At 41.6% G+C, this 12,793-nt stretch overlaps 1 protein-coding gene across 1 annotated transcript in view; it reads right to left on the reverse strand.

The window, feature by feature from the left end:
• Nucleotides 1-2,211: 2,211 nt before the first annotated feature.
• The window catches only part of COL4A4 (collagen type IV alpha 4 chain), a 63,214-nt gene continuing 52,632 nt past the window's right edge, over nucleotides 2,212-12,793 (reverse strand). The window contains exons 40-47 of the mRNA XM_088170728.1: nucleotides 12,068-12,175; nucleotides 11,433-11,588; nucleotides 10,882-10,980; nucleotides 9,058-9,189; nucleotides 6,933-7,049; nucleotides 6,029-6,217; nucleotides 3,964-4,250; nucleotides 2,212-3,368 (exon numbers count right to left, since the gene is read on the reverse strand). Coding sequence (XP_088026854.1) covers nucleotides 3,105-3,368; nucleotides 3,964-4,250; nucleotides 6,029-6,217; nucleotides 6,933-7,049; nucleotides 9,058-9,189; nucleotides 10,882-10,980; nucleotides 11,433-11,588; nucleotides 12,068-12,175 — 1,352 coding nt within the window. The 3' untranslated portion in view covers nucleotides 2,212-3,104. The remainder of the gene's footprint in view (nucleotides 3,369-3,963; nucleotides 4,251-6,028; nucleotides 6,218-6,932; nucleotides 7,050-9,057; nucleotides 9,190-10,881; nucleotides 10,981-11,432; nucleotides 11,589-12,067; nucleotides 12,176-12,793) is intronic.

The following is a 12,793-nucleotide window of genomic DNA, read 5'->3' on the forward strand; positions in this document are numbered from 1 at the left end:
ATGGGCAAGCAAATCACATTGGAAACCACTGGTTCTGAATTTAATTCCAGGGCAGTTCACCCCAAATGGCTCCAATTTCAGTGACCTCCAAGTGCAGCCAGCATAATTTTCTGTGCTGCACTTAATATCCTGCCTGCTGTTGAGGATAAAATTCACTTCTTGACTGGGCCTACACAAGATCCAAACTCTGGAATGCCATAGTAAGGGTAATTCAGACTTCAAGGGCCAGCACAAGGCCATTGCTTTTAGGAGTGTTTTTACTCTTAACAGTTTCAGCTATGCCTATTCACACTTAATTTCATTAATAGGTTCCCTATGAATAATTAACCAATTATTTTTCTCCTTATCGTCACTGGACAAATGATTGCAGAGTTAAAGCATCTGCTGCTTTATACTTTGATCTGTTTAGCTTGCTGTGTAATATTAAGCAATTTATCTTCAATTTTGTTTTGAATTAGTACAATATTTCTGACAAATGCTTTATGGAGTTAGCTGAGCATGGAAAAGGAATTTTCACACATATGAAATATCTGAACTATCAGCAGTAGCTTAAAAATACATTTCCTGTATATGTTCGTACACACCGCAGTAAAATGGAACTGGCACAGTTACAAAAACTCTGTATCAAAATGATACACAGATATGGGGGGTTTGTGTGATGTTTTTAAACCAAACAAAAGAGCAACACGGTAAAATGCTGTGAAACGGGCTATTTGAATTATTGGTGAGGTTTTTTGCTGATGCTTTAAACATTTTTTGGGTGCATTTGTTCAAGTTAGGTGAACACAGGTGCAATTCCAAAACCCCTTTTTATTCCATTGTTTTCACCTTGTCCCTATGACCCAGTTTGTAGTCACACAGTATATAGGATTTTGATTATTGTTTACCTCAGTGCAGTTTATACCAAAAACCCCACTTTGCTTTCCAGGAAAGCCACAGCCCCTCTCCAGGGTTTCTCACCTGAAAAGAGGCTGCAGATGAGTGACGGAGGAGCTGGTGAGCACTGTCAGGTGAGGTTCATAAAGGAGACCTCAAGTGTGGAATCAGCTAAATCCACTCAGGAGATGGGGCCACCACCGGAGCCCCTGGGTGATTGTTCCTGTGACTGAGCAGCAGCTGCAGCTCCAGCCCCGTGGGGCTTTAGCCCAGGCCTTTTTGGAAACACAGCTTGCACACCTTGGAGAACGGGTGGCACCGGTGCTCCTCTCCATCAGCTGCTCCCTTCCCGCAGGGAGCTGCCGAGCTGCTCAGCACCTCGCAGAGTTGAGGCTTTGGGGTTTATGGCAGACGGGAGAGCTGCTCTCCCCTGCTTGTGGGATGCTGCCTGAACCAGGAGGGATGGAATTCCTGCATCCAGGTCAATGGCAGGGATTGGCCCCTGCTCCAGTGTCACATCTGACAGGTGCAGTCAGGATCAGCCTGGAGTGACCCGAGGTGTGCCCTGTCCCAGCGGGCACACGAGCAGAGGGCAATGTTCCCTGGCACAGGGGGGAATGGCACATGCCCCAGGAGGGCTCCTCACCCCTGCCCAGCTGCAAGGGCAGAGTAGTTGACCACCATGTAAGCACAGCACATCAGAGAGGTTTGGCTGGTCGTGTCAGGAGGAAATTGCACAGTCAGATGTATTTACACTCCACTGGACTTATCCTCTGACTGTTTCATTTTCCTCTGGCTGAGCCTGGAATGTCTGTCTTTCCTGCTCTTTGAGTTTGTGTATCCAGCTTTTAAATTGGCTGATCAGCCTGTTGTACTCGTGATGGCTCTAGAGGGAGTTTGCTTTGAATTAGGACCCTTGGATGAGGATCGCAGTTCCCTTGAAAGTCCTTTTTCTGGGGGCACCTCAGTGAACACGAAATGAAAAGTGCTGGAAAAGGCATTTGATTCCATTCTAGTAAAATGTAGCTTATTTAAGTGGTAAAAGGAACATTTGTGGCCCTTCTGCACATGATGGATTAATGTAACTCCATTTGCAATCTGTGTTTTCAGATGTTTCCCCATGATAGAGAACCGTGGAAGAGTTCTGGTTTTACAGATGAATGAAGGAGGTACAAATGTGTTTTCATTTTTTCAGAACATGACTAGTGCTTTAGGATATGAACATTTTTACAATCAATCTTTAAAAAATAAAAAAGATCTTCAGAGCTGTCATTCCATAAGGATCTTAATGGTGATGGTTCTTTTTTTTTGTGGTGTATTTACAAATAAAGAAGCAAAAATTAACACAATTTATTGTCCTAACACTTCTTATATTCATCACTCAGATAAGTTCACCCATTTTATCACCATGTCACTGTTTCTTTTCAATTAATATTAGAAATTGCTTTGTTTCTTCGGCAACTTGGATTAGAGTTTAATAATTTAATGTAACTGCTCTTAGAAATGAATTGTAAATATAAATACAGGTTTTTAAGGATTTGTTATCTCAGCTAATTTTATTTCCCTACATAATCTGCTGTTAAATGGATTTGCAGCTTTTTGTTGCTTATGAAAGCCCAATTAACAGTTCTTTCAGAGTCTGGTTCACTACTGCAGTGGTAAAAGACTTTGATCTTCATTGTTTTTATTATTAGATTATTTTTTAACGATTACATTTTTACCTTCCCTCGGAAACAGCAAGTGCAAAGTTTCTTTAATTTGGGAAATTCAGCTACAGGGCTTTGACATTTGCATGTTTGCACATTTCTATCGGTATGGATAAACATTTATAATATGCCATGTAAATGCCGATATTCTTCCTGCTGTAAATGCCATTTCTAACAGGAAATCCATTCTCTTGCACAACATATATGGTGTCCTTGGTCTTCCTAGCTTGACTCAATCCTCCAAGCTTACCTTGTTCCCTGTACTTTACAGCAGTGGACTCCAATGGGACAGAGTTTTGTCTTAATTATTTTACACAAGATTTTACTGCCTGTGGATGTGTGTACATGGGTGGATGAGGCTCAACAGATCCCTCATCTTTGTCTGAGTTTTCCATTCCAACAAAGACAACAGTGCTGCACATTTACACACAGATTCAAACACGAGCTGCTGTTTAAACCTTCAGCACGTTGCTCATCCTCCCACAAGCCTCTCTCTGTGGCTGCCTGCTTTTGGTTTGCTCCTTAGCCATGCTTCAGGCATACCTGGCATCTACTGATTTTTTTCCTCTGCTCTTGTCCTTCTTTAAGAGTCCCTGACAGGGGGGCTGATGCAAACTGCAGCTCAGGCATCACGGTGGTCAGCCAGAAACTGTATTCATTAGCAAAGAACTGACACGTTCCCCGCTGGCCCTGGCACTCAATGAATGGTGCTGATCTGAAGTCTTCCAGGCAGCTTCCGGGTGACATAAGGGACTGTCCACCTCCCTGGTCACCAGATCCAGTGTGCTGCAAAGAACAAAGAGACAGCTTGGTAACTGTGCATGAAAAATAGGTAAATGATGTTAATCTGTCTTTTTCCCTACTTGATTTTACCTGTGCTGTTTTTTGTAATCTTAAATTGGAGTAAGCTTCTTTTGCTGGAGAAAATCTTGATTTGTTCTGTAATAAATTAATTTCAAAGTCTAGAGCCGGCTCACTTAACTTTCAGGTATTTATCAAACTGAAGGGAGGGTTGATTCAGAATGATGCTGTTATCCAAACTGCTGCAAATGTAACTTGAGGATGGCATTAAAAAGACTGGAGCTCTAATTCTGAAAATTGTCTTTGCACATGAAAATCTCATTGTTTATTATAGACAAGGAGGCAAAACCTTTGTACTTTTAGGAAATGTGTATCTTAAGTCTCTGAGTACAGTATATGTAGCTACAGCCAGGTTCTGCAATTTGGAAGTAACCTTTGTCTTGTTTCTTGTGAATTTTCCTCTTTAATGTTCACTAGACATTGAATAATTTACTTTTCAGAGCTAAAAATCCTTGAACCTTCAGAATACAAAAGCTGGATGAAAGCAACATATCTATATAACCACACACCCGTTTCTTACCATCAGAAAAGAGTATCCTATCCAAAGACTCCTCCAGTTGAGTGGGCAGGGAGGAATGGTCTGGTCCTGGCTGTGCAGTGCCACTGCCTGTGCCGGGGCCTCGCACACGGCACACCTGCTGATGTAGGGCCGGATCTCCTCCTCGGACAGCGGCGCCACGGGCAGCGGCGCCGCGCTCGACAGCCAGTAGGACTTGTCATTGCGGCTGGCATAGTAACACACCTGGTTGATGTTGCAGTAGGCAAAGGGCATGGTGCTAAACACAGGCAGGCAGGATCCTGCCAGACCTGAAAATAACAGCAGTGATGCCAATTATTCCACTTCCTAGGTAAGCTGAAAATTGTATTCTGGTCAGTGTTGCTACAAAACTATGTATTTTAGCAGGACTTAGGTAATCCACAGATGTTAAACCTCCCAAGCCCTTTACCAAAATGTCAACGGTAAAAACAGAGACCTATTACAAGTAAGTATCTTCCTTTGACCAGTAATATTTAATTGTGTCAATCTGATATTTAAACATGATGTAGTTTGTCACCATGAGAAACAGTTATGACAACAAATTTCTTAGCTGTGCCAACACTGAAAAATAAATTAGGCAAGAGGTGGTGGCTGGTATAAAAGGAGATCAGCTATTTACAAACTCATTAGGAGCAGTGAGAAACCAAATGACAATGCTGATAAATAGAAACATTTTTGTGAAGGATGACAAGCCGTTGCTAGCAGTGCATTAAGCTGAAATCTCAGCAGCTGTCCTACTGCCTTCCAGAAAGGTTTCATAGACTCTCAAAGTGAAATAAAAGGATTGAGGGATTTTGCAGAGCCAATCCTGCAAAATTCTTGTCAGGCAGACATCAGTGGGAACCAAGAAGTGACCAGTGCATACTTCTGTGGTGAACTTCTTCCAGAACTGAATTTAGAACAGTTTCACGATGGCCTATTTAGTTGGCAGTAATCACTGCACAAAGCTGTGCCTTGAACTTGCTGTGTGAAGTGTTATTTCTGTAATGCCCCCAAACCCAAATACCTTCATTAAAGACATGTGGCACTTCTGTACAAAAGCCAGTTTTGTTTATCACTGATAATATTCCATTCCAGTACTAATGAAGGATCTGGAACAGCCTGAGTAGGAAAAATGCCTGCAAAATCACACAGGAGACAAAGACTCTGTTTTCTTTGAATCTTATTTTCACTGCTGTTATGAGGCATTCTGTTAGCAACTGACTCTCCTGGGGAATGCCAAACACACAATAGTGAAAACATTCTAAAACATCACTGCTAGTCTAAAAATAGCTTTTTTATTGCTCTTTTAAACACTTCTTTTTTGTTCAGCTTATTAGGTCCTTGATCTTTTTTCCTCAGAGACTTCTCTGACTCTTGTATAACAAGTCAACAAGAATTTAGGAGACTTTTTCTGTGCAAATTGCCACCAATCAGTTCCTCAGGCTGCAAGTCAGGCAGCTTATTTAGACATCTAATTTTAGTCAGAATTGTGAAAGACAGGGAAGAGATGACCCAAGGCACCTAAAGGAGATGTCTCTGGAAGAAATTTGGCTTTGGCTTTTCTAAAAAGTATTAGCTTCTGACTCTGAAAAGCACAGGATTCTGCTCTACACATGATGCATAATTTACTTGTAAAACTTACTTATACTGCCCAACTGTACTTACCCAACTTAACAAGCTGTATGTATAGTAAAAAAGGAGCAGATCCTCCAGGGAGTTATTTCAGAGTGGCCAAATGAGATTTCTGACCTAGGAAAATCTCTCCAGTGACTTCAAAGCCTAAAATGAGCTGGGATAAGTGAAATAAAGCACTCATCTCTCCAACTTCAAGTCAAAATAACTCAGAAATACTTTTCCATTCAATTGCAGTGCAGTAGAAAGCCATTTTACATAGGTGACAATAGGGCAGCAAAACCAAGTTCATTATCATCTGTGTAAATTAGTTTTGAGTCTGTAGAAAATAAGAAACTGACAGTTGTATAGCTTGCTGCATGTGGCGTGTCTTTCCTTGCATAGATAACACCATATTATCCCTGAGCTGGGAGCAATTCTATACAATACATACCCAGATCTTGATTATGGGCTTTCTCTTGTCCTTCCAGGTACAGCAGACTATAGCCAGTCCATAACTTTGGCATCCCCTGTGGGCACAGTGGTTCTCTATCTGACTGACTGTGCAGGACGAGCAAGAATCCACTTGCAGATCTAATCTGGGGGCCTGGTTGTCCTGGGACACCAGTCTGGCCAGGTGGGCCTTGGAGAAAGGCAAAAGAAATTTACTCGTATAACACACAGTAAAAGTTCACACCAGCTGTGTGTTCAATGTTCAGTAAGAAGTTCCCAATTGAATATAATACAATTTCAGGGCAGTCATGGGCAATAGAGACACAAGTAGACTTGTTATCCTTCTGGGAGAGAAATGAACTAGATTGCTACTGAATGCTTGGCACTTGGCTTTTCTATTGTGCCTCTGTCTTGTGCTGTATGGATTAAGAAATGAACTGAAGTGGGCAATGATTTCCCAGACTTGCTCACTAGGATGAACAGAATGTCTGGACTGAATTTGAATCCTTGCAGTAACAGTCGATGCCCTGCTCACGTAAGTATTAAACCCTTAATTTTTTAGAGAGCAGTCACAGTTAAAATACAACTTCAATTACTGCCAGACAGTTGCCCCATTAGCCCTGGCTCAGAGATGCATGCCTATTGATATATGCTGTCTGAGCATGGCTGCTTAATTGTCTTTCTGCTTGACACTGAATGCTGAGATACATTTTCTTCCAACAGGTCTTGTTATGAAATTATTCACAAATGTCACTGTCAGTGCTTGAACTGAGAGGGGGAAAGAGGTGTCACGGAATCTCAGGCTAGAGGTGGATGTATCCATGTGGGAATTGGGGGAGCAGAAAGAAAACTGATCTGTGCATCATCTCACACCTCTCCCCCCCACAGTCATGCTCCATTTTTACCTTGTGGCCCAGCATATCCTTGCTCTCCTCGGCTTCCTTGGTCACCTGGTGGTCCAGGTGCCCCAGGTAACCCATCTTGACCTGGCAGGCCACATGATCCTTCTTCACCTTTTATGCCTAGATAAATACAAAGCACGTGCTTTTTCCTTCATAGGGCTGCATTTAAGGTTCTGCAGTGTACAAACACAAAGTGCCAAGACAGCAAAATGGACACTGGGACAGGGAGGTGCAGAACTGCTTCTGCTGGGAATTCTCCTCACCACTGATTCACCTTGTGACTATAGCAGTAGCTCAGCGGCACGACTTAGGAACAGCAGCTCCTGATAAGGTTTTCCATCCTCTCCAGAGATCTTGTATGATTTTACAGTTGAAGTTAAAGCACTCTTCAACAAACATTACCATGCAAGCCTTGTGCAGAGCTGCCATCAGGCTGTGTACCATGGAATGAGCTGTAACTCCTCCCGAGGCAAGCCAAGCTGTCAGCTTTGAGAACCCCACTCAGCAAAGTCTCAGAACAGACAGTGAACTCCCTTTGAAGTAATGGATGTATTGGAGTACTTAGAGAACAGGGAGGGACTGCAGAACTGGACATTTTTGGGCTCCTGATGGCCTCACCTTTTTGTATTTCTCACACGTCCATGCATTTTTTACACTAGCAGGGAAGATATGGCTGTGACAGTAAAATATAGATCTCATGTAGAGTGCAGATAATTATGGGCCTATTCATTGGCTACTTAAAATATAATCTGAATTGAACAAAGTAACACTTATCAAGTACTGTTGCACTTAGAAGTGGTTTTCCCCTTTTGATAAAAACCAGGTTTCAGAGGAGGGTGTTTCTCTGGCACCCACCACAGTTGTTTATCAGTAATGGTGTGTCATTCCTTGCAGACTTTGCTATTTAACCTGCAGACTGAGTAATTCAGGGTTGCCTCACAATATTCAAACTTCCCCTTGTTACTTTTTACTAAGAAAGTCTGAACCACTCAAAAAAATTAACAGCTTTTCTATGCTGGTTGCAGAGTTATTCTGCCAAAGCTTAAGCACATTTAGGGGTTTTAATAAAATCCATTGCTTTTGCCAGTAAAACTTCCAGTTCGCCTTCCAAGCCAGGAAAAAATTGGATTCTCCTATCTTAATGAAGGAAAAAGCATTACTACTTCTTTATTTCTTTCATAAAACCAGTGCAAATATGTGTATCACTGTATCACCTGGTTTTACAGAAGCCCTTAATGATGTATACAATGGAAACACAGCTGTGTAACCCCAGAAACCCCTTTTAGCTGGCAAATGAACTAAGATACTAAAGAGTTTACTGAAAACTGCATTGTTTCCTTTCATGATGGGAATGACTGCTGCAGGGAATCTCCTCGGAGACAATCATGGATCTTTTTCTCTGGGCACACTAGATGTCCAGAGCTGCAAACACAACAAACTTCAGTTTCCCAAGTAGGAAATACCTAAAACCACACAAGGGATTCCACCATCTAAACTGAAGACACTCTGCAATACAGCCAGTGCTGTGTTTCTATGAAGGTGGCCTCTCTTTTGGGATTAACAGTACCAGCATCACCCTTGTTTTCCTTTCATCTGTCAGAAGAACATTTCAGTCTTTCATTACTTCCTTTTAAGATCTCTTTGGTCAGTTTTCTTTGGTGGTAACTTTTTCATGTTCTAGCAGATAAAGACCTCTTGTGTCCTTTCAGGACTTTGGTTAGCAGAGCTTTGGGATTCATTATTGCTAGATTTTAAAGCATGCATATTTTAAACATCCTCCAAATAGGTCTAAACCACAGGGATGGTTTGAGGCATTGCTTTATAATTTAGTGAGGAAAAAGGAAAAATACCACTTGAACTTTTTTTCTCAACAGTGCCTTATGCTTTGCCTTGCCTGGCCTAGGAAATGGGAATGTAGTGCAGGCAGGTTCAAACAGCCTGGTTCAGCTACATTTATCCATCATCCTCAGCATTAATCAGTCCACTATGTCTTTCTGGAGACTGTTAATAAGTGTTTAAGGAGAAGAGAGAGGGTAAAACACAGAGAAGTAACTCTGACACTGACCCTTTTCAACTTGTTGTCTAAATGGCTGAGAAGAACATCCAAGCTTCTGAAACATGAGCTTACCTTGGGGTCCAGGGTGGCCTATTGGCCCTGGTAATCCCGCAGAGCCATCCTCTCCTCTTTGCCCTGCTTCCCCAGGAGGCCCTGGGATTGTAGGGCATGAATCATCTACTTTTCCTGGTTCACCAGGGTCACCTGGAATGTGTAATGGCAAAGTGAATTGCAAGACTGGCTAACAGCTCCCATGCAAAACCTAAACATAAACGTTGCTGATATGGATGTTCAGGAGTGTGTTTTAAGTATTTTAAAACCTTGAATTATTGAGTCCTGCTGTCTTTAATTTTAGTATTAACAGCATGGCAAGCCAGTGTTAGCAAGTATATGTTAGCTGTTCTGTGATCTTGTGGGCAAGGCCAATGGCATCCTTGCCTGTGGCCAGCAGGACCAGGGCAGTGACCCTTCCCCTGTGCTCAGCACTGGTGAGGCTCCACCTTGGGCTTCTCCAGAAGGACATTGAAGTGCTGGAGTGTGTCCAGAGAGAGACAGTGCAGCTGAGAACAGTCTGGAGCACAAGTCTGGTGAGGAGCAGCTGAGGGAACTGAGGGTATTTAGTCTGGAGGAGGGTCAGGAGAGGCCTTATTGCTCTATTACAGTTACTTGAAAAGAGCTTGTGGAGTGTCTCTTCTACCAAGTAACAAGAGGAAATGGCCTTAAGTTTCATAAGGGAGACTTATATTAGATATTAGGAAGTATGTCTTCATGGGAAGGGTTGTCAAGGCCTGGAACAGGCTGCCCAGGGAAGTGGTGGTGTCACCATCCCTGCAGGTGTTGAGAAGACATGCAGATGGGGCACCTGGGGACATGCTAGAGGGGTGGCCTTGGCAGTGCTGGGTTAATGGTGAGATTTGGTGTCTTGAAGGTCTTTTCCAACTTAAACAATTCAATGCTTATATTTCACATATTTCATATTCAGCTTCAGTGTTAATGTGCCCCAAACTGATTTAAAGTGTAAAGTCTATGCAGCTTCAGTGTAAGCACCTTAGCACATGGAAAATTTTGCAGTATTTTGCCTATTTTGTTTCTGCAAAACCATCAATAGGCAGGCCAGAAAAGCTGGCCCATAACAGCCATTTGAAATAATTATAATACATAATTAAAAAAAAAATAGTCACATTTTATATATTGAAAGTTACTGGCAGCTTTTGCTTGTTTGCATTTTGGATCAGCATTTAGTCAGATGGAGAGTTCAGTGTTTGTAATAATCCAGTGTTGGGATTCAGCCTTTTGCTATGATTTTGGTTAGAAAGCATCTTGTGTGAAAACCAAAAAAAAAACCAAGTAAGAACTAGAAACAAATGTTTCAGAAGTCTAATTGACATCCTAGTATGAGAGTTCTCAGCAGAGCATTCTCATGACATTGGTGCAGTTTATGTGAAATATGTATTAGAACTATATCCTGCTAGCAGTACTTTCTAAGAAACTATGCCAAGGATACCTTCTAGTAAGAGCTGAATGTTTCTATATATAAGGGAGCTCCCATGAAAAGAACAATAATCAGAAGTCATGAACTTACCTATGAAACCTGAAGGATTTGAAAAATGGAAAGCAGATTGTGGCCATTGAGGTGCAGGTGGAAGCAAGTTTCAGGCATGTAAATTAGAGTAAAGAATGGAATGAGAACTGAAATTACTTACATGAGGTGACATTAGAAACAAATAGTTGAGAAATTTTAATCAAATGAGAAATCATTTAAGTCGGCAACTGCAGGGGTCTTTTTTCTGAGATTGTTTAAATTATTTGCATGCAAATTAACATTAGTATGATTATATATGAATAGAAGGACCATAATTACAGTTGAATGACAATGAGCAACAGCTTCATAAGTACCTGTAGGACCTCTGGGACCAGGTCTTCCTGGAAAACCTTGGTCTCCTGGTTGTCCTAAAGCACCAGGTGGACCCTGTGGGCCATGGACCCCCATAGGACCTGGAAATAAAACCAAACAAAAGTAAAATGCAGTCTGGATGCTTGAGTAACAAAAAATGCTTGGGAATCCTCAACTCTGTTGTGCCACAGAAAGAAATACGCATTTTTTTCTTCCTTCCCTGGTCTGGATCTGACTTAAAATTTACTACTTTGTTTTTTGTAGAGATTGGAAATGATTGGTGTAGATGGGATTTCTCTACAGTGTGTGGAAGAAGCAGAGTATGTAGATTTCTGTTTTCAAACTAAAGAATCTCTTGAAAGCCCCAAGCTATTGATATGGGCAGATGTGAGACTCTGTTAGTTCAAACACATCTGCATTTTCCATAGTTTCTCAAGACCCTCGAAGAGAGGTCACAGTTTGCTTATCTGGCAAACTCAAATGTTTTATTGGGCACAAGGCTCAATCACAGGGCATAAGTGCACACAGGAGTTAAAAACCTGTCTGACCATACCCTTTGGGCCTTCTCTTCCTTGGCTCCCTGGAGGGCCTCTGGCTCCCTGTTGTCCTCGTGGCCCAGGATTACCTGGTGCCCCTCGCATGCCGGTGTCACCTGGATCTCCTCGCACAAAGATAGTCTCTCCAGGAGGACCAGGATTCCCAGGATCACCTATGGAAAAGAACTTTATTCTTAATGTATGCATAAAGTACAAACATCTAAAAATAGCCATGTTCTGCTGGTGGGTTTTTTTTTTAATTTTACTCTAGCATGTGGGGGTTTTTTCTCTAGGATGTAGGACAGCCCTTGCATGTTTCTGGAAATAGCAGTGTTAGCCTTTGTCCAAGGAAGACAATGTTAGGAAGAGTTCCCAAAATTATTTAACTTCTGTGCAAGCAGAATAGGCAGCAAGTTACTGGTACATTCATTGAAACACTGTTTCCCTGTATTTATATCTTATAGATGTATTAGTGTCTTGGTTAATCTGGAGATATGCATTTTGTCCTTGCTCTGCTTATCTACTTAGGTTACTTGGGTTTCTTTATTCCCTATGCACTTCTATACATTGCTTCACAGACAGTAACCCTGTTATTCCTAATAGTCTCAGGGTTTTTTTATATTATAAAAGTTGGTACTTTTAGTTTTAATACCTCTGATTCCATCTAAACCAGGTAATCCTTGATCCCCTGGAGGACCAGGGGAAGCACTATCAGGAGACCTTCCCATAGGTCCAGTGGGTCCAACAGGTCCTCTTCTACCTAAGGGATCACATTTAAAAAAAGTAAATCTGAGGGTTCTTTTTTTTTAGATTACAGACAGAAGTTAGTAAGTAAAAGAATGCTGACATGAGAAGTCATGGAGGTAATGTATACCAAACATACCAGTCCCCAGGCTAATGAGGCCATCTTGTCAAAGTGAAAATATCCCTTATCTTTTTAAATTTTTAATTCTTCCTGTAAAATCTAGGCAACCTGAAGAATACATCATCACATGTTGGCACATTGCCACAAATACCCACGTTTTCCTGAATTCCAACAAGGGCAGCAATGGTAACCATGTAAGGTGAGTGGGGACTATGAAATGATTCTGCCTGGGGCAGGATAAGTACTCACAGATTGTTCCTAGCAAAAGGGAGTTATGCTGATTCTAAAAATCTCAGTGAACAAGATGAATTTACTAGCCTTAGATGCATTTTTTTTTCTAATCTTTAATCTGGATTTTTACATAATAAAATATTTATGCCCGTACTTGTGACAGGCAGAGTTGCAGGTTACCATCCTCTCTACAAAACTTTTGAACAGTTGCAGCTGGTTAACATGTGGGTTGTATTCTGTTGCCTTCTCTTTTCTACAAAAAAACAAATCTAGTTTCTTCAG

The sequence above is a fragment of the Sturnus vulgaris genome, chromosome 10 (genome assembly GCF_052056855.1).
Source record: "Sturnus vulgaris isolate bStuVul1 chromosome 10, bStuVul1.hap1, whole genome shotgun sequence".
Lineage (NCBI taxonomy): Eukaryota > Metazoa > Chordata > Aves > Passeriformes > Sturnidae > Sturnus > Sturnus vulgaris.